Raw genomic sequence first — 27,434 nt, 5'->3', positions numbered from 1 at the left:
AATGGATCAGGCCCCAGAAGTCCTCCAAAGTCCTTGGAAGTCATTAGTTAAATCAGACTAAAAGCACCTTATGACCCATTGCAACAATGATACTCACACTATAGCTTGGTCAGGGAGAGGGGGGAAGGGAAGGGATAGTAGGAGAAAAACAAAGGAAAGGGTAATGATGCTTGACAAGAAATGTACTCATTACCTTGCTCATGTCACCGGAACCCCTCTGTACAGCATCTTTACAATAAAATACAATTTTTTAAAGCACCTGTTTGAACATTGTTTAGGCCATGTATCTAAGGGGATTAAAACTGAGCATAACCCAGGGTTTTTATTGGTTTTCCCCCTTTGAACAGAAGCCCCCAATGCATCCAACTTGAAGATTGTAAGGATGGATAGGACGGCCGGATGTGTCACTGGAGGGGAAGAGATCTATCTCCTCTGTGACAAAGTTCAGAAAGGTAAGTTCTGATCTCCAGAGGTGAAACGCTGTTCTCAGTGAGTCACTGTTCAGCAGCAAACCAAATTCCTTTAAAACATCTGCATATCTCACCTCTCCCAAGTTTAAATTGTCAGGTGTTTTGTGGGTTTTTTTTTTTAATTTAAATCCAACTATATCATTCATCTTTGGATTTCCCACAGAAGACAAGAAAAGTAAGAATAGAATAATCATTAAAACCAGTGACTTTGGGCACTCATAATTTAATAAGCATTGTTATCTGCACTTGGTTAGCTTACAATAAATGGATTATCTGTCATTGTATGTGTTTGACACATGTATCAGTATACCCAGAGAATAATTAAGCGTGACACACAAAATCCTTGATTCTTTTATTTTTCAGTGTTGTAACACTAAGAGGGCTTTTCTAAACACCCCACATGCCACTATATGTGCACTAGGAAAAGAGAAGAAGGAGTAAAGAGTCCTCAGTTTATACCTTGAGACAAGGTCTTAGCATTGACGATTGCTAGATATGAAACTGATTAGTTAGTAAAAGTTGGTGGAGGTCATGTCTTTTTTCTCAAATTTCATTCATGGTTTAAATAAAATGATAAATGAAAAATATAGTATTTAAAATGGGCATTTTCAAAATAAACAGATGCATATCTAGAAATAGTCCTTAAATAAGAAAATATGGCTTTATAAAACATCTTCAAATTTGAGGTCAAATGCTCTGAGACATAAAGTCAGAAAAAAATTAGAAGGTAAATATAAATACACATATGTAAATATAATTTGTTTTAAAAGCTTATATTTTTGGGCTGGGAAGGTGGCTCAGTGGTAAAGCGCTTGCCTTGCATACGTGAGGCCCTGGATTCCATTCCTCAGCACCACATAAGCAAAAAGAAAAAAAGCCGGAAGTGGCGCTGTGGCTCAAGTGGTAGAGCACTAGCCTTGAGCTGAAGAGCTGAGGGACAGAGCCCAAGCCCAGAGTTCAGGCCCCACGACCGGACCCCCCCCCCCCCAAAAAAAGGTTATTGCCTTCCTCCAATTCACTGTCCATATAATGCTCATTTCTAAATTCCTGGGGTTGTATACCTGTACAACCTGGTTGCCTTTGTTCTTGATCATTGTCATTGTACTGGAAGCGAAGTCTTATACTCCACTTAAGGAATCTGAATAACTAAAGACTAGGGTTATCTTTCTGAAAGACAGAGAGACTATGAGACATTTTATCTAGCCCTAATATTGCAAGCATTCCGTTACAATAGAAATATGTACTTAGTTTCATTGGTAAGTAGTATGGTCTTTCCTATGAAGTGGGAAGTAAGTTCAGGGAGATACCAGCCTGAGTTATATCATCATATTTCTACCAAAATAGCCTATGACTAGAGTGTGAAACTTAGTCATTCTGAGTTAATGGTAAGGGACTTGACCATTGTGGTATTTTGGCCTACTGTTCATTAGGGGCTAATGAAGTGTTACAGAGCAGTAGTATGATAGAGTATTTAAGAGCCTAGCCACTAAAACATGTCTATGTTCACATCTGGTTTCTTCATTTAGTATCTGTTCAACTTTGCATAAGTTCTTTAGGAAATTTTCTAGACCTCAGGTTCTCTTCTGCAAATAAGGATGATGAGAAGGAGGAGGAGGAAGAAGAGGAGGAGGAGGAGGAGGAAGAGGAGGAATAACATCAGAGAGGCATTTGGGAAACCAAATGAGTTCATATGTATATATAAGGCACTTAGAATGCATCAGTCATATAGCATAGCTTACATTTAGCAAACCATATGTAAGTTTGTTGTTATTATATAAATTAGGTTAAATCACATTTGGAGATTCTTCTATTACTCCATCATCTGGCATGTTCTCAGGCATTAATGAGTTTAAGGATAAAGAAAGAGAAAGATTAAATACTGATTAAGTGAAAACTCTCATGGGTTAGGTAAATCTAATATTCTGCCATTGTAAATTGAATTCAGGCTCCATTCCTTCTGCAGGTAATTTTAAAAGTGAATGATTTATGAAAGTTTTCAATGATTCAAAAATGTACTTATACTAGTTATTTTCAAAAATAATACCTGGAAAATATCACAGGTAAAGTTTTGTGGACCAGGCTTATTTCTGTTTTGAAATATTATTACACTGTGTGCAATATCCACTTGAGTGTCACTTATGTGCAGATGACATCCAGATTCGATTTTATGAAGAGGAGGAAAACGGTGGAGTCTGGGAGGGATTTGGAGATTTTTCTCCCACAGATGTTCATAGACAAGTAAGTGAATGATGATAATAATGATGAGTTTACATTTTCTGCCTTGTTGAAATTCAGTATTCAATGTCCACATATGAAAAAAATGTAAAGTATTTAGTTAACGTCTATAACCCAGTACTATTTTTAAGGCTTGTAGGAAAATTCCCTCCCGTGGAATTGTTTGGCAAGGTTCTACTGCACTGCTGAATCGAAGATGCCAGCAAGACATTTCATTTGGTATCTTGCCTCTACTCTTACTTAAGGCAGTGGCTCTCAGGTCTTGCAGTGACAGGTTGTTTTTTGTGTTTGTTTTTGTTTGTTTTTTTTTTAGAATTCTGTGAAGCAGTTACGTTGGGACTTGGAAAAAAGGTATCATAGCGAGAAGTATAGAAAGGAGTAGTCTTCAATCCAAGGCTGATGTCATCCTGACAAATCAGAATTTCCCAACTGATTGTATGACCAGAGAATGGAAAATCTGAGCCTTTACCTCGATAATTACTCCTTCATGAGTGACTAAGAAACACTATTTAAAGAAAAAGAAATTCTGTGAACAATCCAAATGTCAATCAATATGCCTAGTTGCATAATGACATATCTATAGAATGGAATGCCATACAGCCACTAAAGTAAATGAGGCACTCTGTGGACTACTACAGAGATACAGGGCTAGCACATTTTTAAAGATAAATGTAAAAAAAGTGTATGTTCATATGTGCATATGTACAAAGAAAGTGGAAGAGGACATAAGAAAGTAACAATGTGTCCTTCTGGAATCAGGAATTATGTTGATGAGAGATAAGGATGGAAAGAATTATCAATGTATATGATTATGTATACCTTTGACATTTTTGAGTTCTTGATCCATGAACTATACTACATAGTTGTTTTTTTTTTAAATCAAACTAAGGGGGCTGGGAAAGTGGCTCAGTGGTAGAGTGCTTGCCTTGCATGCCTGAGGCCCTGGGTTCGATTCCTCAGCACCACATAAGAAAAAAGCCGGAAGTGGCACTGTGGTTCAAGTGGTAGAGCACTAGCCTTGAGCTGAAGAGCTGAGGGACAGTGCCCAGGCCCAGAGTTCAGGCCCCACAACCGGACCAAAAAAAAAAACAAAACAAAAACAAAAATCAAACTAAGGGTTGGGAAGGTGGCTCAGTGGTAGAGCGCTTGCCTTGCATGCATGAAGTCCTGGGTTCGATTCCTCAGCACCACATAAGCAGAAAAAAAAAAATTAAAAAAAATCAAACTAAGACTCTTAAAATGTCTAACTCTTCTGACATGACCAGGAATGAATGTGCTTTGATTCCTCCCAGGCTGCTTTAGTTTTCTGTCCTTCTTATTGGCCTGTGGGCTGATGATTGTATTCATTGTTCATCTCTTTCCATATCCAGTTTTGCAGATGCTCTGTAAAAAATCTTGAGAGCAGCCGGGCGCTGGTGGCTCACGTCTGTAATCCTAGCTACTCAGGAGGCTGAGATCTGAGGATCGCGGTTCAAAGCCAGCCTGGGCAGGAGAGACCATGAGACTCCTATCTCCAATAAACCACCAGAAAACCGGAAGTGGCGCTGTAGCTCAAGTGGTAGAGCGCTCGCCTTGAGCTGAAGAGCTGAGGGACAGCGCCCAGGCCCAGAGTTCAAGCCCCGCGACCGACCAAAAAAAAAAAAAAAAATCTTGAGAGCCTTTAAGGCTGATTTGCAAGGGGACAAAAATATGCAATGAGTTTACATATATGATATTAACAACTGGAAGACATTTGAAATATCAAGTGAAACAAATTTTTTTGCAATCCGTTAGCATAGTGTTGAATTTCAGTTTCACAGTGAGAATGTAATAAAAATGTGTAGTATAAAACACTGACTTTGGAACTTTCTCTGGAGCTTTGGGATGCTTAGCACAGTTTGTTAATTGTTGGGTATAAATAAAAGCAAACAGACTATATTTAGTAAGTAGCATTGATACAAAAAAAGGTAGTCCTGTACCAACATTTAGACCTTTGTATCCTGCAGTTTGCTATTGTCTTCAAAACTCCAAAGTATAAAGATGTGAACATCACAAAACCAGCTTCTGTGTTTGTCCAACTTCGAAGGAAATCTGACCTGGAAACTAGCGAACCCAAACCTTTTCTCTACTACCCTGAAATCAAAGGTAATGCCACCGTTGACATTCTTGTGCTTGTTCTGAAGAGGACAAAGGTGATCAGACACAATTAGCTGCCACCTCCTTTCCCAGCTTCCTCAACGCTGTTCCTTGGACCCATGCTTCTTATTTTTAGAGAAAAGAGATAGCTCATATCCTAGCTTGAATTAGTCTGAAGTTTGTCCAAACTTGTGTAAGGTGTAGTCCTTTGGGAGCCTATCATTGAAGTTGAGAGTCTAACATGTGTTGCATGAGTTGGTGTTCAAACCATTGAAATGAAACAACCAAGCTAGGAATGTGTTGAGTATCATCCCCAAAGGCTTTAGATATAGATAGAAAACGTTACCCTCTCTTTATCCAGAATCATCCAGACCTGAACGCTAAGTTCTCTACAATCACTGTCACTGCATCTCACCAAAACTTCTTAGAGATAGTTGGACTGGGCAAGGCTGCGGAAATAACCAAGTGAGGGCTGATTGGCAAGAGGGGAAGACAGTTGCAGGAGTTCTGTGTGAATACCAGTAAAGACCATAGGGACACCTTGATCTGGAAAGATGGAGATTAGGAAGAAACAAAGTGATAATCTGTAAGTTATAAATGGTATGGTTAGGATATATTCAGACATCCTAACTGGTAAATTGGAACCCAAAAAGTGGGCATAATTTCATTCTTGAGTTCATCTTTGATTAATCAACTTATTTTTAAAATATCAGGTCTTGCCCTCAAAGGCCTCTTGCTCACTCACTCAGCTTTCTCGCTCATGACTGGTATTCAGCCACTTAAGCCAGACCTCCAGCCCAGCTTTTCGTTGATTAATTGGAGATAGTCTTTTGCACTTCTCTTTTGCACTGGTGGAACTAGGATTCCATGCATGAGACAGTGGTGCCTAGCTTAAAATCATCAACTATAGTCTAAAGTCATTGGTTATTAGACAAATCACTTAAAATATAAGGCTATTTTGTTTCCCAAAGAATAAAAATCTAATATAGTAAAGGATCACTGGACTTGGAGTCTGATCTTCACTGTGTCTTAACCTCAAAACCTCTGAGCTTCAATGTTTTCTTCTGTGAAAGGAGAATTTTGGAGGAAAGTCGATTAGGTCTCTACCCGAACAGGTTGCTGTTTCATAATGAATTCCATAGTGCTACTGTCAAAGGCCACCACAGGATGAATATAACAAGTGTGAAAGAATTTCTGTTTCCTTTCTATGGAGTTTGTGCTTTGCAGTTCTTTTGTAAAGCTTGTCATATGAAATTTCCTGAGTTAGCTCTTTCTTGCGGGATTCTTATTGGCTCTAGTAAAATGTATATTTTATAGTGAGAGAGAGAGGTTGAGAGAGAGAGAGAGGGAGAGAATTCCTTATAGTGAACCTTTCACTTCAGCCAGAATTACCTCCTCCATTATTGCCTCAGGCATATCCTTCATTACTTTGTAAAATCTGTCCATATCCTCTTCCTGAAACTTCTTCCTTTGCAACTCCTCACATGGGTTTGATGTATCACCAATGTGTACCGTGAACTTCACACAGATACAAACCACCTAGCCACCTTCAATGACAGCAAAGACACCATGCCATGCCCTTTCGTTCACAGTAGAGTCTTCATAAATGTTCACTGATTAGCTATAGATGTTTTTGGTGACCAAGGGTGGGGGGGAGGGAGATTCAGTAACTTTTTTATAAAATTCTTTACCTTCCTGGTATCTAAGTCTCTGGAGGGCAAGCGGACAGGCCCCTCCGCAGTTTGACCTGAATTAGGGACTTAGACAATGTTTGCAGGGTGGAATTGGGTGGAGACTGCCCTGTGATCTCTGAGACTCCTTCTGGGCCTTTGTACTCATGGAAATAAATATAGTGCTTCTTGAAATTTGCCAGCTCTTCCTCCTCGAGTGCTGTCTCTTTCCCTTTAAGACGTTTTAAAATGCCATGAGAATCCATAGTCGTTCGTTCTGCGGCTGGGGTGGTGGAGCCCAGTCAGTCTTCTCTCCCCTGGTTTCTCTTCCTGTAAATACAGATAAAGAGGAAGTGCAGAGGAAGCGGCAGAAACTCATGCCCAACTTTTCGGATAGTTTCGGTGGTGGCAGTGCGGGAGCTGGAGGCAGAGGCATGTTCGGGACAGGAGGTGGAGGAGGAAGTTCTGGAAGCCCCGGTCCAGGTACCAATCTATTCTTCATAAAGCCTCTTCCTATCAGAGACAAGACCGGGTTTTTGTCGTTGCACTTTGTGTGTTTCTTCCCTAGGTCTCCAAATGTATTTTGTAGGTTGAGTGACTGTGACATTATTATGGATGAGATTTCAAATCCATTAAAGTTTCCTTACAAATATACATGTACTTTCCAAAGACACAACTGCTCCCTCTACAGCCCTGGGTGGCCACCGCCCCACCCCACCCCCCAGTTATCTTGTAAGTTAACTTATCCCCACTTTTACTTCCTGCACTTTCTGTTAGGTTTTATTACAGTGTGCCTTGCTATAACTGTTCCATATTATTAATTGCTGTTGTTCATCCTTCCTTTGAATGAATGTCTTGCTTATGAATGGAGCCGTCCCGTTGGTATGTATGAACCAGAAAAGATGGAGTGTATATGTAGCATTCAGTACTGTTCACTGTTCCAAGTACCCACTGAGGCCCTAGAATATATCCCTATGGGTATCATATCAAATAATATATTGACATATTAGATACAGTATCAAGTATTATTATATATAATATAGATATGATATATAACTATAATATATAATATCAGATATATATTATTTGATGGATTATCTGTAAGAAGAAAAAAAAATCATCCAATGCCAGTTATCCAAAAATGACCTTTTCCAAATATTTTCGGGGACCAGTTGTTTTCCTTAGGAAACATTGAAAGAATCTTTTGTTATATATGCTGAAAATGGTAGATGTATGTGATGCACCTACATACTATAATGTAAATATCTATGCTACATTATAGATTATACACACTGGAAGTGGTGCTGTGTCTCAAGAGGTAGAGCGCTCACCTTGAGCTGAAGAGCTAAGGGACAGCGCCCAGGCCCAGAGTTCAAGCCCCACAACTGACAACAACAACAACAACAACAATTTAGATTATACACACTACATTGCAAAAAATTTGAAAGCACAGAAAATCCATCCAAGGTGAACCATCATATACACATTATAATAAATATTTATAAACTTTCTAGAGTACAGCTGTGATGGTGCATGTTATTTTAACTCTTAATAATGTTTAGTATTTATCATCATTGAATCATGATCTGGGTACAGTTATATGTACTGCCTTTACCTAATATTAGCATAATCATTTTCTCTTGGTAATATAGACTTTACAGAAGCATAATTTGATAAGCATCATTTCAGAGATTAAAATATATCATCAGGAATGTGCTGTGTTATCACATATGAATTTTTTCTATTTTTGATATAAAATGCTGTGCTGAACTCCTTTTTTATTCCAGATTACCTTTAAATTAGGTTATTTGAAATAAAGTTGTCACATCAAAGAATGTGCCATCTATTAATGCCAGCTATCACCCCAAAGAGTTTCACCAGTTTATTCTTCCACCAAAAATGTATGAGAAGGGCTGGGAATGTCGCTTAGTGGTAGAGTGCTTGCCTAGCATTCATGGGGCCCTGAGTTCAATTCCTCAGTACCACAAACAAAAAAACTAAAATAAAAAAATGTATGAAGAAAGAACATACTCTTTCCATGGATACATCAGCCTGTTCTTCTGTTTTATTTCTTTCCCTCTGGAATTATTTGGCCAAATACTCTGTAGTCTGAGTCTGAATGTGACTCCATTCACTACTAATTTTCCCTTTCCAATCGGAGTGGGAGATTTTCTCAATGTGAACTCCATGCTGCCAGTCCGGGGCACTGCCTAGTGGGCAAAGTGGAGTTTAGCTCATCCCTTGGCCCCCACAGTGTGTCTCGGTTACTCTGCAGAATCCCAGTGTGCTCACTAGCCTGGATTTTCCACTCCCTTGTCCGAGACCAGGGAATGCTATTTCCTGTTTCCTGATGTTCCTTTTGCTTCACTGGCCATTTCAGGGTATGGCTTTCCACATTATGGATTTCCCACGTATGGAGGGATTACCTTTCATCCTGGATCCACCAAATCCAGTGCTGGGATGAACCATGGTAAGTAATAAATACTTCCATTCCCAGGTAGGAAAAAAATGACAAAAATGATGGATTTGTCTCATCGTTATATATCACAACAACAGTATCATCTGGGGGAAAAAAATCCAGATTATGCTTTTCCAAATTTGTATTTCCTGAGGATAATATAAACTCAATTCCTGATAGAATGGGGGGAGGAGAAAAAAGTCTCTCAAAAAAAGACATATAAGAGACTTGATAGGCCCTGAATCAAGACCAGTGCTTGATGTAGCTACTGGTTTCAAACAGGAGCCTAGAGTAATATCTTTCTTTGGTCTGTGGGTTATTCATTGTTGCAGTGAGAATGGCCATTTGTTGGGAAGAAACATAGTGGAAAAAAAAGAGAGAGAGAGAGACTTGACTATTCAACTATTTTAAAATCACCAGACTTTGTCTCTTTTATACCAGGTGCTTTACATGCTTTATGTCTACAGGTGTTTTTATTCTTTTTTTTTCTTTTTAAAGATTATAACTGACTTTTTAAATTGTATAGTCAGGCAACACGTCATTCCATAAAATAAGTGTTTCTCCACCTGTAATCTTCATGACTTCTCATCATCCCCATTTCATACACAGAGGTAGAAAACAATTCAGTTGCTAACGGCACATCACTGTTCATGCCAGAAGTGGAATTTAAACTAGTTCTGCCCACGCTCCTGTGGTACCTGTCAGATGGCATGGTTGAACCAGAAAGAGCGTGGACTAAGATGGTGCACTTGAAATCCCACACCCCTGACTGTGAATTGAGATTACATTTTGACAGCTTGCCTAATTAGCACAGCTCCTCCGTTTCCAAGAATCCTCCATTTTTCCATTTCTCTTCAAGAGTTGTATTTCACTGCTCTCTTTTCCCGATAAGCAGAATCTGTTTTTAAAGGTACGGTTTTAAAAGGTTTCAGAAGTGATCGTGTAAGATACTTCCGAAATGTGTTGTTCACCTTATGAACCTTTTTTTTTAAAGAATTTCAAATTATGATTTTTATTTTCCCTTTGCAGCAGAATTGCCTCCTACCTTTATGCGAGTTACAACTTACAACAGTGAGTTACAACTTAATTAGTGGCTTCTACTGAGAAAATGCTGATGTGTTGCATTTTTCTTAGGAACCATAAACACTGAATATAAAAACAGATCTGAAGGTGATGGCAAGTGTGAGGATGAAGAGACTGCACATGTCCCTGGGAAAGAAAGTGAAATCCCAGAACAAGATAATGAGCCAGGCAAATCCCGAAGCAGCAATGATGGGTTTACTCTGGCCGACTTGGTGGGAACAAAGGAAGAGGATCCTGGTAGGTTTCAAGGTCAGTAGCACCCAGATGACTGCATGGTATTGATTAGCTGGGGAGGAATCAGTTCTGCATGCTGGAAGCTATTTCCAGGTAACAGGGCTCTTCTCTGTTCATCTAAAGATGAAATATCAATGTGCTCGCCAAAGTCCTATGCCCCTTTTGGAAAGTGTGTGTCAGGTTGGGCACAATGGCTCACATCCCAGCTACTCTAGAGGTTAAAATTGAGAGGATCACTTACAAAGCCAACCTGGAGAGAGACTTAGTGAGACCCTCCCCCCCCCCATCTTAATAATAGCTGGATATGCGACACAGAGACATAAGTAAGAATAAGGCCAAGCTGACCTAGGCAAAAAGTCCAAGAGATCCTACCTGAAAATAGATCGAATTGATGATAGATAGATAGATAGATAGATAGATAGATAGATAGATAGATAGATAGATAATGGCTGAAGTGGTAAAGCACCTGCTTAGCAAACATAAAGCCCTGAGTACTGGGGGAAAAAAAAAAACAGTAAAGCATATGTCACATCAGTGTATTTGTACAAGATTTCCATTTTTCCAATTGTCTGAATTTAAAATACAGAAGTTTACATGTCTATTCTCCCATCCTAGTCAGATAACTTGGGACTGTTGTGAGAATAATTGCATTTCTGGCACAGGAAATCGAGATGTTTCCCTGTCATTCCTTCTCCCCCTTCTCCAACATTGGGCTTGGCTGTCTTACTGGAGCAGTCCTCCTGTTACTCTCTTTGAGGGAGCAGGATTCAAGGGAAGGAACTGTGTTGTTTCCTTTGAACAAATCATGATAGGGTATGTGTATGAATCTAGGTCATTCTACCTAGCTGGACTCTGAAGGCTTCTTCTAGGAAGGAAAGTGTAAATATTTAGATTTGGCATCCACCTACTCTCTGTGCCACACCTTTCTTTCTTTTCTTTTATACTCTTCAAAAATGTACAAGCCATGTCTAACCAGGGAGCCATACAAAAACAGGTTATACGTGGCCGGGTTTGGATCAGAAGATCACAATTTGCTCTCCCATGACCATGAAGGGCACAAACCATACAATATCACCACTGGCTCATTCAGAGTTATCTGTATGGCAGAGCCATATATGTTTTTGACACATTTACTAACAAGATAGTTGTAAAGATTCACGCAAAGCCTGGGCAGTTGTGGCTCATGCTTGTAATCCTGGCTACTCAGAAGGTTGAAATCTGAGGATTGTGGTTCAAAGCCAGCCAGACAGGAAAGTCTGTGAGACTCTTATCTCCAATATACTACTCAGAAACAACCAGAAGTGGAGCTATAGCTCAAGTGGTAAAGCACTAGCCTTGAGCAAAAGAGCTTAGGGACAGCGCCCATCCAAGACAACCTCAAAAAAAAAAAAAAGATTTAAGTGAAGGATTATTTTTACCAAGGTATTTAAAATGTAACATGCCAAGCACAGGGGCTCACACCTATATGTGGGAAGTAGATATAGAAAATTACAGTTTAAGGGCATCCTAGACAAAAAAAAAAAAGTTAGCCAAACCTTCTCTTAAAGACCTTCTCACCAAGAAAGGCCTAGTGTTACGTGCCTGTAATCCCAGCTACATAAAAGAGGCTATAGATAGAAAGATCAAGGCTCAAAGCTGGCTTGGGAAAAAACATAAGAGCCTATCTGAAAAATGACTTAAAGAGGAAAAGGCTTAGGGTATGGCTCAAGTAGCAGAGCACCTGCCCAGAAAACACAAACCCCTGAGTTCAAACCCAGTACCAGAAGAAGGAGAGGAGGAGGAAGAGAAGGAGGAGGTAGAGGAAGGGGGGGGGGGGAGAGAAGAAGAGGGAGAAGAAGAGAAAGAACAAAAGAATGAATAAGAAAGCAAAGTTCAATTTGCATTGTTTGAAGATGGATGAGTCTCCTTAAAGTAACGGACATTGACAGTTCTTAAAGTAACAGACATTTCTCTTTTTTTTTTCAAATTTTTTATTGTGATTAAGTGGTTACATAATTTCCCAAATTTCACAGTATTGTGGGATAGTGATGCTCAGTTAAAGTCACAAACACATCCTAACTTTCATGGGGCAAATTGTCTATCATGGTCTATAACATTTATGAGTTCTATGAGTTTTGCGATACAGTGATTTCTTCCACATTGAGTGATATGTACATTTCTTTTGTTTTGCATAGCATCAGCTGTTCCCTCTTTCCCACTTGTTCCCTCCCTCCCATCGCTGCCATTGAGTTGCTTAGTTCATTTTGATCAATGTCCAGTGCAGCTGATGGGTCCCGCTGTTGTTTGTTTTTCCCTGATTCCCTCTAGTTCTGTGTCGTCCTCCTGGTTCCCCTCGGGTGTGCACATATATACCATACATGTGATCAGCAGCATGGGGTTATTTAGTAGTGATTCGACCAGATGAGTGCAAGTCCTTTGTTTCTTAAGTCTTGTAACAGACATTTCTAACTTCCCCCATAACAAGCCAACAGATGTGTTTTTACATCCGTCTGTTTATTTGTTTGCACTTTTTCTGATGAACACAATCCAGAAGCACCCCAAGGAGCATTTTCAACAGAAACAATGTACTGCCCCATACCTGTAGGAAAAGTATGGGAGCCTCAGCAATGATCCTGGTCCTTGTGTTGCAGATCATCTCTTCCTGGAGAAGGCGATGCAGTTGGCCAAGCGGCATGCCAATGCTCTCTTCAACTACGCGGTGACGGGAGACGTGAAGATGCTGCTAGCTGTCCAGCGCCATCTGACCACAGTGCAGGATGAGAATGGGGACAGGCAAGTCAGAGCTCTTGTGTGGCCAGGGTGGTTTAAGGGTGTGGATGATGGGAAAGTATTATATGAGGCATATTGTCTGGAGAGAACAGCACCGTTCTAAAGTTCTAGTATCCTGTAGTGAAGCATACGTGGCCTCTCCTGGCCTGTTGCTGTCACCTACTAAACTCTAATAGTAACTGGAATATTCTTGCAAGAGGACATCTCAGCTGGGTGCCAGTGGCTCATGCCTCTAATCCTAGCTACTCAGGAGGCTGAGATCTGAGGATCGAGGCTCAGAGACAGAAGGCTCAGAGACAGCCCAGACAGCCAAGTCCATGTAACTCTTGATATCACTGAACTACTAAAAAAACCAGAAATGGGGCTGTGGTTCAAAGTGGTAAAGCACTAGCCTCAAGCACAAAAAGCTCAGGGACAGTGCCAAGGTCCTGAGTTCAAGCCCCAGGATCAACACTATTTAATTAATTAATGTAAGAGGGCATCTCTCTAGGCAAGGGAACCAAGATATGTGTAGCTAATGGTCATTTTTGAAAGCCTTGCTTTATTTATTATAATAATAATAATGGAAGAATTGTTGAAATAAGAGTGGAAGAATTGTTGAGTCCCTTCAAATCCCTGGATATTCGTGGTGATCATATACTGGAGAAAAATCCTAACGAAGGAGTAAGAGGCAGCTGCTGCTTTCCCCAGTTCCTGATCCTGTCCACCGCCTCTGCGCATGGTCCCCAGCGCGTGGGCGCACAGCATGCTTCCCACCCAGGCCACGGGGTGGGGAGGTGGGGTGTCCAATTTTGCAGGCACCACGCCTGCTGTTGCCAAGATAGTATTTCCAAAGCCACCTGGCTTCTTTCTAAAACAGTTCCCCTCCTCCTTTCACTGATACTTCTAAAGTGATCTCAAAAGCCTAGAAAAGCAACAAGAGACCACAGCGCTTAGATTCAAGTCAAGCGCTCTATCTCAAACATTCCTAAAATAGCATCAACGCGGAGAAGTCCTTCTCTGTGGAAGAGCTCTTGAGCGCTGTGCTTCAAGTCTCGGTTTAAATACCAGGCACTTTAGGAAAGTGCCAACCTCAGGGTTTCAAGCAGAAACCTTTGTTCTCTTTCCTTACAGCGTAACCAAGGATGTGGTATAACCACTGGCCTTGTTATACAGTGTGAGGGGAGCCGGTACAGCCTTCTCTGTAGAAAGCCTCCAACAGCACAGTGTTGTTTATTTTTTCAGGGTTAAATAATCTGATTCACATTCAATAACATCGAACCACAAGAGAAAGCAGTTAGCAAAGACAGCGGTGTTTGCAGTAATACTTTTAGACACCTGCTGAATTGATGAGCTTAGGGAAGATGAGCACATGCCAGTTAAGAAAGAGATGCTTGCATCTGTGGGGGGAGGATTGGGCAGAGGATGGATGGCCACTGAGGGGGAAGGAAACTGGACAGACATGGGGAGGAAGAGGAGGTGGCCTTCTGTGCAGGGCCAGAAATGAGTATTTAAGAGTCCTCTCCCAGCTGGAAATACGGCTCAGTGATGGAGTGTTTGCCTAGCAGGCATGAAGCCCTGGGTTCAGTTCCTCAGTACTGTATGAACAGAAAAAGCCAGAAGTGGTGCTTTTGCTCAAGAACACTAGCCTTGAGCAAAAGAAGCTCAGGAACAGTGCCCAAGCCCTGAGGTCAAGCCCCAGGACTGAGGGGGGGAAAAAGGCCTCTCCAAGGACCCAAACACATACAAGCAGGCTCTCTTAGAAACCAGAAAGATGAGACAAAAAGACACCCTATTAAGAGTGTAGAAAGCCAGGCACAGATGGCTCATACCTATAACCCTCGTTACTCAGGAGGCTGAGATCTGAAGCTTAAACTTAAAAGTCCAGCCAGGGCAGGGAAGCCCATGAGACTCTTATTTCCAGTTATCCAGAAAAGAAGCACAATGGCTCAAGTAGTCAAGTGCTAGCTTTGAGTGAGCTCATGGCCAGCAGCCAGGCCCTGAGTTCAATCCTGAGGACCTATTCCCCCCCCCCCCCCCCCCGCAAATAAAAGTGTAGACCACAGCTTGTGGCTGCCACAATTCAGGTCTCTTGCTTTCAGTGAGCTTGTCATATCTGGCAAATACTCTGAGTCCTGCAGCCATTAGTCACCACAGAACATACAATAAAGAAAAAAAAAGTAAAACCATCTGGTATTGGGGAAATTCCCATGAGAGTGTGAGGATTTGAGGGGGAGGGGAATGTACTTCTGCTCTGAAATGCACATGGAAATTTTTAGGCAGTTTTGAAGTGTGACCTTTTTTTGTTTAATCTTCATATACGTACCTCTATTCTGCGTCAGGCTTTAAGCACCTTTCAGAAGTCTTCTCCCAGCCTTTCTTTCAAGAGACAAAAAATAATAAAAATTTGAAATCACCCACTTCAAAATATTTCCCCAGTGGTTAAAAAAATCACAATTGAGTTTGTAGGTACTCCTTGGCCAATGTTTATGCCAAATAAGTTATGGATGCTATTGCTAACAAAGCGGCCTGAATGCAGAAGTACCTCATTCCATGAAATTAGAGGAAACTCAGCCTGCCCAGGCCTTGGGAAGATGGTTTGACAACCAGGCACCAGTGGCTCAGGCCTGAACTCAATCTGAGGATTGTGGTTCAAAGCCAGCCCAGACAGAAAAGCCCATGAGATTCTTATCTCCAGTTAAACCAGCAAAAAGCTGGAAGGAGAGCTGTAGACCAAAATAAAAAATAAAAAGATGGCTTGAATTTCTGCTTCACCATAGTTACGTGACCTTAGCTGAGTTCTATTATACCCCTAAGTCCACAACATCATGAGTGATAGGATTGCCGACTTCATAAGCTCATCCTGATGATTATAAAGTTATGTATGGTGAATATTTAGCATGATGTAACTAGAAGCACTTGACAGATGGTAGCCACTTTTTTTATTATTGGTGAGTTGTTTTCAATTAATTTTGTGTGGGTGCCAGTCCTGGAGCACTGTTCCTAAGCTTCTTTGGCTGAAGGCTAGCACTCTACCACTTGAGCTGCAGCGCCACTTCTGTTTTTATCTGAGTAGTTAAATGGAGGTAAGAGTCTCATGGAATTTCCTGCCCAGGCGAACTTCAAACTGTGATCCTCAGATCTCAGCCTCCTGAGTAGCTAGAATTACAAGCATGAACCATCAGCGCTCAGCGTTCAATTCATTTTAATAGAAGATTTTTAATAAAAAGTATTGTGTTCCTAAAAGTGATATCTGGCACCAAGCAATATCTTCAGCTCATTATGTAAGCCCTCCAGGTTCCGTCACTCCTGAATCGCTACCTAGATTGTGCCAAAGGCTCACTGGGCATAGAGCCTGCCCCAGAGAAGAAGGAGGGTCAGGGAGGGAGAGCAGCCGATAGAAAGCTGCATTTATGTAACTAGCAGCACATTCGGGAGGAGTCAGCGTCCTCTGCTAGAAGCCTTCTCAGGATGCTGGGTTTGAACTGAACATAAAGGAGGATGTAGGAACCATCCCAGCAGAGAGGAAAAAAAACAAAACAAAAAACAGAACATTCCAGGCAGATGTGAGGGTGGAGGGGAAGGATATAAAATGACTTTGTTTCTTCCAGATTTTTTTTTTCTCAGTAGTTAAAAGCCTACTTACATCCTTCTTGACATATAGGAAGATCTTTAAGAAGCTATCATACCAATCTGGCCGTGATGGTACATACTTGTAATCCTAGAATTTGGGAAGCTGAAGCAGGATCTCAAGTTCAAAGCCAGCCTGGGCTACTCAGTGAGACCTTTTCTCAAAAACAAAAATAAATGTGTCTGGGCACCGATGGCTGATGCCTATAATCCTAGCTACTCAGGAATGCTAAGATCGGAGGATTGCCATTCAAAGCCAGCCCAGGTGGGAAAGTCCATGAGTCTCCTATCTCCAATTAACCACTAGAAAATCAGAAGTGGCGCTGTGGCACAAAGTTGAGCATAAAAAGCTCAGGGAAGCCAGGCGCCTGTGGCTCACGCCTGTAATCCTAGCTACTCAGGAGGCTGAGATCTGAGGATCGAGGTTCAAAGCCAGCTCAGGCAGGAAAGTCCATGAGACTCTTATCTCCAATAAACCACCAGAAAACCGGAAGTGGCGCTGTAGCTCAAGTGGTAAAGCGCTAGCCTTGAGCTAAGAGCTGAGGGACAGTGACCAGGCTCAGAGTTCAAGCCCCAGGACCAACAAAAAAAAAAAAAAAAAAAAAGCCCAGGGACAGCACCCAAACCCTGCCTGGGTTCAAGCCCCACAACAGACATCCATATATACATAATATACATACATGCATACATACACACATACATGATTGAAAAGCTACTACATAATTCTTTGGAAAAGGCTGGCATGACTGGGTGACTAAATTTGTCTAAGCAATTCTTAAGGTCAGGCGTTCACGCTATGTGTGCCATCTGCGTGTCAGGGAAAGTAAGGGAGAAGGACGAAGAAGAAATGTGTGCAAAGGTAGGGTTGGCATTTGAGCTAAGGTCCTCTGGCATTGAAGCCTGGATATGTTTACACCTTAAGGGATCTGTCAGACATGAACACTCCTGGGCCATGCAGGCACCGCAGAGGAGTCTAATAGGAGTCTTGAACAGGCAATTGGGAGCTGTTAGAAGCAATGCATCCTATAGAGACAGTATCTACCTCAAATGAAGACATTTCATTCACTCAAAATATTTTAGGGCTAACTCAAACTAGGTACAATAACTAGATCCAGTCTTTGAGTTTGATCATTTCTGCAGAGTTTTTTGCTGTTATTCTCAAAAAAAAAAAAACCAAATTAAGCCAGGCACCAGAGGATCATGCCTATAATCCTAGTTACTCAGGAGGCTGAACAGATCACCCATTGGACCTAGCCCAGGTGAAAATGTCTATGAAGACCCCTACTCAACCCCTAGCTGTGTACAGTGATGCATGCCTATCATCCCAAACTCATGGTGCTCAGCAAGCACAAGCAGGAAAGTCTGTGATATTTCATCTAGATAGAAGGAAAGGGACGCTGAACATGGTGGTGTCCAACTATGATCAGGCTTAGAGGCATGCCTTTTAGGAAGTGAGGCTCAATCCTAAAAACAATCAGTGAAAAATGGGGCTGGAAAGCATGGCTCAGAGGCATCTCATTCATTTAGCCAGTGTCAGGCCCTGAGTTCAAACCCCAGTACTGTTTTTAAAAAGTTTAATTAAATCAGGCAAGGTGGCTCATATCTGTAATTCTGGCTTTTGGCTCAAGTGGTAGATTTGCCTAGCAAATGCAAGCCCTGAAGTCATATCCACTGCTACTTTAAAGAAAAACCTAATTAATTATTGCTACCATATTTCAATTCCAGTGTCTTACATTTAGCGATCATTCACCTCCATGCCCAGCTTGTAAGGGATCTGCTAGCAGTTACATCTGGCTTGATTTCTGATGACATTATCAACATGAGAAATGACCTGTACCAGGTAAGCAGAAATCTCCGACACAACTTTAAAAAAAATTTCTTTTGTTTTTTTAAGCATGTGTCTGGTATTTTTTTTTATCCGTGTTAACAATAAAAACAGAGGTGGGGGAACCACAAAACTACAAAACTTCCTCAAAGTCTGTTCATTGGGAATGTCATTTTGTGAATTAGGGTCCTTTGATCACTAAGTTTCTAGCACTCCACTCTGAAGTTCTACCATCTGCTGGGCGCACACTTCAAACTTTAGAAGTCAGAGAGGTGAGGTGTTTTAGAGGGAGAACTCGTGGGGGGAAATAGCACATCTGTCAAGGAAAATGAAGTTGAAAAACAATTGTTTCAAGCACAGCTTCACATTGTATACGAAGTCTACTGAGCCAACCCTGGTAATTAGAGCACATGAAATAAAGAGTGCTGAAATGCAGAGAGAAAAGTGAAAAGTTTCCTGAGAGGGGAAAGACATCTCTCTAAATCAGGAAGACAAAATGAGACACACAGGGAGCCCTGGTTTTGCCCAAGTGAGGTTTAAATAGACGGGAGGCAGGCAATAAAACAAGGGCAGGAACTCTTCTATGGAGGGAGATGTGCAGGCATGCAAAGAGAGAAGTCCACTGGGGACTCGGTGTGGCTGCTGGGTGGGCACGTGCTGATCTGGAGGGAAGGCCAAGGGAATGGAACCTGCCTGGGCTGAAAGTCTGGATGTGGGTACTGGGGCTACGCCTGAGGCCAGCGCCATACTCCACAGTGAAGTGCTGCTTCTCCTTTCCTCCCTGGCCATGCTCCCAGCCCTGCCGTCCTTTCCCCTGTGGTTCATCTTCCCATCTTGCCTTCTTCCTCACTTTCCACCCTACTCCTCTCATTCGCTTGGTTCAAAGTGTCCTCGTAGTCTTCCATGGCTTGGTTGATGTGTACAGACCTCTAATTCAAGCATACGTATCTTTTACTCCAAAATTATGACTAATACTTTGCGTAATTTTTTACCTAATAAAGGATCTTTCATATTTCATGTCTATTTTTTTTCTTTCTTTCTTTTCTTTATTTTGGAGGGGAGTTGGCTTTGTACACTCTAAGCATGAGATCTACCACTGAGCAACACCCCAATATTCTCTCTCTCTCTCTCTCTCTCTCTCTCTCTTTTTTCTTTATACCCTTACTAGAGCTTGAACTCAGGGCCTTGTTTGGCTTTTGCCCTCAAGGCTGGTGCTCTACCACTTAAATCATACCTCCACTTCTGGCTTTTTTTCCAGATAACTGGAGATGAGAGTTTCATGGCCTTTTCTGCCTGGGCTGGCTTCAAACTGTGCTCCTCAGAGTTTAGCCTCCTGAGTAGCAAGAGTGACAACTCTTAAAACAAGGGATACAAATAATTTTATTTACTTATTTGAAAGGGGGGAAAACCTTACATTTTAATTGTAAAAAATATTTAATTTTCGTTTCCACATCTTAAAAACGTGCTTTACAACAGTAAAATGGGGACTAGCAGTACAGCTGAGTGATAGGGGCTGGCCTAGGAAACCCCAGGTTCAATCCTCAAATTAACAAGAAAAAGTACTGAGCTGTCAACATGTAGCTCTCTGCAGATTTTTATCTGAGAGTAATGTTTCCTGAGAGAAGAAAATAATTGTCTCCCACTTGTTATTAGACATTAGATTTCTTCTCTAGCTGTTGTACTACATGTCAAGGTTAAAAAAAAAAAAATTAAAAGGTTAGGGACACTTTACTGTATCATGCTATAAAATAACTCAGATGAAGTCAAAGAGTTCTCTTCAACATTCTAAATCATCTCGGAGGAAGATTATTGCTATTTGGTGACCCAAAATGTTTAGACTGATCCTTTCTTTTTCATTTTTTTTTTTTTTTGCCAGTCCTGGGGCTTGAACTCAGGCCCTGAGCACTGTCCCTGAGCCTCTTTTGCTCAAGGCTAGCACTCTACCATTTGAGCCACAGCACCCCTTCTGGCTTTTTCTGTTTATGTAGTACTGAGGACTCAAACCCAGGGCTTCGTGCATGCTAGGCAAGCACTCTACCACTGAGCCACCTTCCCAACCCCCGCTTCTTTCTTTTAACAATCACAAATATACAAAGAAAATGAGGAACAAGTTGCGGTAGCCGTCCTTTCAGAGACTCCTCACCCCTTACCTCCACCCCAATGCCTATAGGTCAGATCCAAGGAAGTACTTACTTGTTTTTCTCGTTATAAATAGGATTGGCAAAGGACCAGGCACCACAGGATTAGAAGCTGTGATTTATTATGTGTGAACCTCCTTTCCGTACTGTTTGGTCACATATATTGAGACTGTCGTGAATGCTGGAGACAAAAACCTTTGAAACTGCCACCACTGGCGTTCTGCTCCCTTCTAATATGGGGCCCAGGAGAAGAACACAGTGCCATCTTTTCCTCTTTACCATCGCTCTGAATAGTTTTTGTTTTGTTTGTTTTGTGTCACTCATGGGGCTTTGAACTCAGGGCCTGGACTCTGTCTCTGGTTCTTTTGCTCAAGCGCTCTTCCACTTTGAGCCACAGCTCTACTTACAGTTCTTTTTTTGAGTAGTTAATTGGAGATAAGAGTCTCACGAGGACTATTCTGCCAGGGCTGGCTTAGAACCAAGATCCTCAGCTCTCAGCTTCCTAAATAGCTAGGATTACAGGCATGAGCCACCAGCACCCAGCTAGTTTTTGCTTTTTATTTTTTGAAACAGGGTCTTGCTATGTTGCCCAGGCTAGCTTTGAATTTCAGAGCTTAAAGAATCTTCTTACTTCAACCTCCTAAACAGTTGGGATTATAGATGTAGGTTTCTTTCTGCCTCTCTGTCTCTCTGTCTCTGTCTCTGTCTGTCTGTCTCTCTCTTTTTCTTCCTGCCTGCCTGCCTGCCTTCCTCTCCCTCTCTCTCCCTCTCTCCTTAGCCTATTCTTTTGCTCCAGGCCAGTGCCTCAACTTCTGACTCTTTGGTGGTTAATTTTAGAGAAGAGTCTCACAGACTTCCCAAGCTAGCTTTGAACCAGGATTCTCAGATCTCAGTTCCCTGAATAACTAGGATTACAGGCATGAGTCACTGGCACCTGGCTCCCATAACTATTCTCGATAGAAAATTAGACAGTTCTCTTTATATGGCAATCATTGTAAACATTTCCCCAAATACCTTTCACTAATCTTAGTACATTGCTGTGAACATCTGTCATGACCAAATCCTCATCCCCACCCACTGTACACTCAAAATAGTCCAAGTTCATACAGTTAGGGTTTTTCTGGAGATGTTCTCTTTATAATCTTCTCTTCCAGTCTCCTTTCTCATAGATGATTGTTCTGATGTGTTTGATATGGTTTATTTTGTTTGTGTATGTTCCCATAAAACATTATTGAGTGGGTTTATGCCTGCATTTTTCTCTTTTTTTAATCATCACAAACATAATATTTTTTTTTGGTCACACCTGGGGCCTGAACTCTGGGCCTGGGCATTGTCCCTCAGCTCTTCAGCTCAGGGCTCTACCATTTGAGCCACAGTGCTACTTTCGGCTTTTTCTGCTTATGTGGTGCTGAGAAATTGAACCCAGGGCCTCAGGCATGCAAGGCAAGCGCTCTACCACTGAGCCACCTTCCCAGCCCAATATGTTATTTTTTAAATGGTGCAAAAGGATTGAGAAGCCAACACTGCCTTCTCTGGTAATTATAAATTATAAATTTATTATAAATAAATTATAGCCAGACACCGGTGGCCCATGCTACTAGAAGGAGTAGCTCAAGCTGCTCAGGAAGCCGAGATCTGAGGACTGTGATGGTGATTCAAAGTTAGTCCAGGCAGGAAAGTCTGTGAGACTCTTATCGCCAGTTAGCCACTATAAAGCCAGAAGCAGAGATGTAGCTCAAGGTTAAGTGGTGCTGTGCAGTAGCCTTGCACTAAAAACTCAAAGACAGTACTCATACCCTGAGTTCAAGCCCCAGGACCAACACAAAAGAAAATGAATGAAAGAAGGAGAGAGAGAGAGAGAGGAAGGAGAGAGAGAGAAAGAGGGAGAGGCAGGGAGGGGGAGAAGAAGGAAGGAAGGACGGAGGAAGGAAGGAAGGAAGGAAGGAAGGAAGGAAAGAAAGAGAGAAGAAAAGAGGGAAGGGAAGGGAAGGAAGAGGGAGAAGGGGAAGCAGAGGGAGAGGAGAGCACTTTTGATGTGCAGTTATAGTCCCAATGTTTAGAAGGTTGAAGCAGGATTCAGCCTTCGGCCCTGAAGTTCAAAACTAGTCTATACGGTCCATGGCATTTTTTTTCTGTCGTGGCTGTGTGTAAGACTTGTCGATGCAGTTATATGTTTGGCTCGTTCACTGTCGTGGCTCCTGAATAGAACCCCATTGCATACTTCCTCAGTCTCTGACTCACTTATTCTCAGTAACAGTCAGTTAACCAGCCTCTAACCTCCCACCTAGAGAAAACAGTGCTGCCGTGAGAATCCTTGCCTGTGTTTGTGCTGGAGGTTGCTACGATATTTGAGTTCTTGACTCTCCTGAGAGTCGGCCTCAGTCCCCACACATGCACAGGGTGAAGGTGCCTAGGGTCCCGCCGATGGAAATCTCCAAGGCTAACATACCATAGAAAGCCTTTGGTGGCACTGTGAGATTAAATTTTTAAGAAATCATGGTAAGAGAGTGTATTTGATATGAAAAATGTATATCAAAACTAATGATTGGTTGTGGGGAATAGCTTAGTATTAGAGCCTAGAGCTAGAGCCTTGCCTGGTATAAATGAAACCCTAGGTTCAACCTCCAGCACCCCTAAATAAATAAACAAAACTAGAGATAGATTATCCTATTTTTTTTTTAATTTTTCTTTTGTCAGTTGTAGGGCTTGAACTCAGGACCTAGATGCTATCTCTGAGCTCTTTTTGCTCAAGGCTAACATTCAACCACTTTGATCCACAGCTCAAAGAGTCTCACCTGGACTTTTCTTTCCTGGCTGACTTCAAACCACGATCCTCAGATCTCAGCTTCCTGAGTAGCTAGGATTACAGGCCTGAGCCACCAATGCCTGGCTCTCATTTCTGATCGATCGAATATTCTTCAGTTTCGAATCTTTTTCATAGTCTTCTTCTCTTTCCATTTCCTGTCAGAAAATGAAGATTAGTAAGCAGAACCTTGATTGCGTGATTTGCTGTAGAGAGGAAAACTTACTGATACCCATCTAAAGTTTTGTGGGCATTGTTCCATTTTATGCTAGAAGATGAAAGAAATAATGGAGGATGATAATTTGGTTTAAAAAAAAATCTTGTCTTGTTGCTGCTGTCTTAAATAATCGCTGGATGTGACATTGTGGTGGTCCAGGCCTCCTACACCTTGCAGCTGCCAAGTGCTTACATTGCCTTTGGCAGCTCCAGTGTTGGTGACTCGCCTGTCATTACTGTAGCCATCAGCAAATGCTTTCTGAAAGAAAACTTAGGCGAGCTGTCACCAGACAGGCTAGATTTCATAATTAGGTTCCTATGAGACTGAGGGGTGTGTGTGTGTGTGTGTGTGTGTGTGTAATTACTATTCTCTAATCAGTGATCTCAGTTCTTTGAAAGGTTCTTCCACGGCTGTATTTGTCTTGTACATTTTTGAAAACATACGATTTTTATTCGTATTCACTGAAACACTACTCTCTAGGCAGAGTTGTCACATGGATTTTTCTGCCAGCTACCAGCAGCTCAGGGTTTATGTTCCTTTGAGCTTTCCTAGTGAGATACTTACATTGTCCTAACTACGCTTCTTAGCAGCCAGTGTAACACCTTTAATGAAATGGAAGTACAACGTAATGATGGGTCTCAAGCCAGTCCATAGAATAGCATTTTTTAATTTAGTAAATTTATTTCTTATGTTACTGTAAAATGATGTCAGCTTTGTCAGTTGATTTTCTATTTAAAAGTTCATTTTAAATTCCTTATGTAAGGCTGGGCGCCAGTGGTTCACACCTGTAATTTTAGCTACTCAGGAGGCTGAGATCTGAGGCTCGAGGTTCAAAGCTAGCCCAGGCAGGAAAGTCTGTGAGACTCTTACCTCCAATTAACCACCAGAAAACCAGAAGTGGTACTGTGGCTCAAGTGGTAGAGCACTCACCTTGAGCTGAAGAGTGCAGGGACAGCATCCAGGTCCAGAGTTCAAGCCCCACGATCATCATCAACAACAACAACAAAAATGTCCTTACGTAAAACCATAGCTTTGGGTTGATTTGCTAGCATACAAAATTAGTAGCTAAGGATGAATCAATACTGGAAACTCAAGAAAGCTAAAAATCGGTTATACTTAGTTAAAATAGCAACCATAGAACTCTGACGTAACAGAAATGAAGCTATTGCAAGGTGTACACGTAAAAGCCATCTAATTATTCTAATTACTAAATGACTGAATCTGAGTGTGTGAGCCTGCCTGACTCACACACAGTACCCTAGAATGGGAAACTCCTCTGCAAAGATTAAGAATTAGTCTGGGAATGACCAACAGCCCTGCAGACTGAATCTACATACTCCAACGTCAGCTGCTAAGCCATGGTCTGCAGATGCTCACCACTGACCAGCCCATCTCCTGCCCCTTCCTTCCCTAGACACCCTTGCACTTAGCCGTGATCACTAAGCAGGAAGATGTGGTGGAGGACTTGCTGAGGGCCGGCGCTGACCTGAGCCTTCTGGACCGTCTGGGTAACTCTGTCTTGCACCTGGCTGCCAAAGAAGGACATGATCAAATTCTCAATATCTTACTCAAGCACAAGAAGGCAGCTCCTCTTATTGACCACCCCAATGGGGAAGGTAAGAGCCCCTCGCAGTGTTAGCACAGCCTCTACCACTCAGTTTCTAATTAACCGCTTGCTATTTGATAAGTGTTTCTCGGCTTATACTCAAAGGACTTTGTCTGGTCATGTGTAGTTCGTCCTGTCTGGTGTGTGTTTCTCTTGCTCACCATAGCGAATTCCTTTAAAGATGATTTGGAATGGTGACTTGGTAGGAGGAAGAAGCAGAGGCCTGAGCACACAGTGGTCTTGAGAGGTATAAAGCATCAGTTATTCCAAGAATGTGTACCTACTCTGTTTCTCCTGACAGCAGACTAGGAGACTATGGCTTTGCAACCCAGAACAATAGACTTAACAGAGCTTTTAAAGGGTCCCCAAGCAGCCACTACAGGAGCTGGAAGCTCACAGTCTCCAAGCCTGAGATCTAGTTGTGCCATTCCCTACAGCTTTGGGGAGAACCATGGATGGGCAGCGTTCCCACCCTGTGCCTGTCCCTGTGCTTGGATCCTAGGTCTGAACGCCATTCACATAGCTGTGCTGAGCAACAGCCTGCCGTGTCTTCTGTTGCTGGTGGCGGCGGGAGCGGACGTCAACGCTCCCGAGCAGAAGGCTGGGCGCACGGCGCTGCACCTGGCTGTGGAACAGGACAACATCTCCTTGGCGGGCTGCCTGCTCCTGGAGGTGAGGGAAGCTTGGGGTGCCCTTGTTGGTTGTTGCCCAAGGATGATTTAAGGATGTCTTTTCAAAGAACGACGTCAGCATCAGCTTGAATCCTTCCTACAGCAGTGTATTCAACTTCTGTGCAATGTTCAGAGTAGCAACGTTAAGCATCACCTACTTCTCTCATTAAGGATTGCTTCCAAGCAGAGCCAGCCCAGAGCAGCAGTGGGACTAGTGAATGGAGAAGCCGTGCACAGGGGACGTGGGGACAAAAAGGCCAGAGATCCTTCAGCTGACGTTGTCTTTCTGTGCACACTGGGTTTCAGGGCGATGCCCACGTGGATAGCACCACCTTCGATGGAACTACACCCCTGCACATAGCAGCTGGGAGAGGCTCTACCAGGCTGGCAGCGCTCCTCAAAGCAGCAGGTAAGGGGCTTGGCATTCATGAAAAAGATGATCAGAAATGCACATTCAACTTCACAGCAGTACTGTCGCCTTCTTTAAGCCAAAGACCTGTTTCTGAACGACAGGTAAGCAAAAACTTCATAGCCAAATTCATGGTAATTAAGGAAAGGCACCGTGTAGACTATTACCCTGTCGTGTTTTACTCTCTGAATCATCGAGTTTAATTTCTTTTCTTTCCTTTTTTTTTGGCTTTTTTTGGTAGTTTATTGGGGATAAGAGTCTTAAGGGCTTTCCTCCTCAGGCTGGTTTCAATTCTTAGATCTCAGCCTCCTAAGTAGCTAGGATTACAGGTGTATGAGCTACCAGTGCCCTGTAATTTCTTGTACAGTTCTGAGCTGTATCAGTCTCTGATCACATCACAACTGCCCCAAAGAAAAGATTTGAAGACCTCCTTTCACACAAGGGGTTGAAAAAGCAAATGAGCTGTGTACACTGTTTCTATGAATATGACCCTACACTGGTTCATTATAGGCACTACCTCCTTGATTGCATTCAATCCACAGAAACACGTTTGAGATAAGTTCCACTACTATTGTTCCTGCCTATGAACAGTCCCATGGCAGAGTTCCCTGTGTGACAAAGCAGCCTGGGCCTCCATGCTTTATTTTCTTTCTACTTTGCTCAGGGTTTGCAAAGGGCTCGTGGTTCATTTAATACTCCAGCCCTATAAAGTACAGAAAATTATTCTTGTTCATCTTTGAGTCTCCAGTGCCTTGTGAAATTAGAACCTTTAAAAAAAAGTATAATGAAAATGATACTACAATCCAAGTGCCAGTGGCTCCTGCTTGTAACTCTTAGCTACTCAGGAGGCTGAGATCTGAGGGTTATAGTGTGAAGCCATTTTGGGAAGACAAATCTAAGCGATTCTTATCTCCAGTTAAATCACCAAAAAGCTGGAAGTGGAAGTGTGGCTCAGGTGATAGAGTGATAGCCTTGAGTGAAAAAGATATGGGATAGCTAGAGGCCCTGCATTCAAGCCCCAGTACCAACACACACACACACACACACACACACACACACACACACACACACACACACACACACACACACACACACACACAGAAACCAGATATTGGCCCTTCA

General features: G+C 42.1%; 1 protein-coding gene and 1 non-coding gene across 3 annotated transcripts in view; both read left to right on the top strand.

The window, feature by feature from the left end:
* The window catches only part of Nfkb1 (nuclear factor kappa B subunit 1), a 117,162-nt gene that overhangs the window by 82,432 nt on the left and 7,296 nt on the right, over positions 1-27,434 (top strand). For both annotated transcript variants that reach the window (XM_042701767.1, XM_042701768.1), the window contains 11 exons: positions 348-452; positions 2,617-2,708; positions 4,691-4,829; positions 6,833-6,973; positions 8,871-8,960; positions 10,083-10,280; positions 12,896-13,037; positions 18,369-18,483; positions 25,041-25,242; positions 25,735-25,904; positions 26,210-26,312. In XM_042701767.1, the coding sequence (XP_042557701.1) occupies positions 348-452; positions 2,617-2,708; positions 4,691-4,829; positions 6,833-6,973; positions 8,871-8,960; positions 10,083-10,280; positions 12,896-13,037; positions 18,369-18,483; positions 25,041-25,242; positions 25,735-25,904; positions 26,210-26,312 (1,497 nt within the window). The remainder of the gene's footprint in view (positions 1-347; positions 453-2,616; positions 2,709-4,690; positions 4,830-6,832; positions 6,974-8,870; positions 8,961-10,082; positions 10,281-12,895; positions 13,038-18,368; positions 18,484-25,040; positions 25,243-25,734; positions 25,905-26,209; positions 26,313-27,434) is intronic.
* Positions 9,181-9,312, top strand: LOC122127273. Its single transcript, XR_006151110.1, has one exon. It is a non-coding gene; the product is annotated as a small nucleolar RNA SNORA2/SNORA34 family (small nucleolar RNA).

Source organism: Dipodomys spectabilis, unplaced genomic scaffold, assembly GCF_019054845.1.
Source record: "Dipodomys spectabilis isolate Male_0828 unplaced genomic scaffold, ASM1905484v1 ptg000297l, whole genome shotgun sequence".
Taxonomy (NCBI): Eukaryota; Metazoa; Chordata; class Mammalia; order Rodentia; family Heteromyidae; genus Dipodomys; species Dipodomys spectabilis.
Note: the sequence above shows the minus strand (reverse complement) of the source record. Positions and strands in the feature narration are given on the sequence as shown.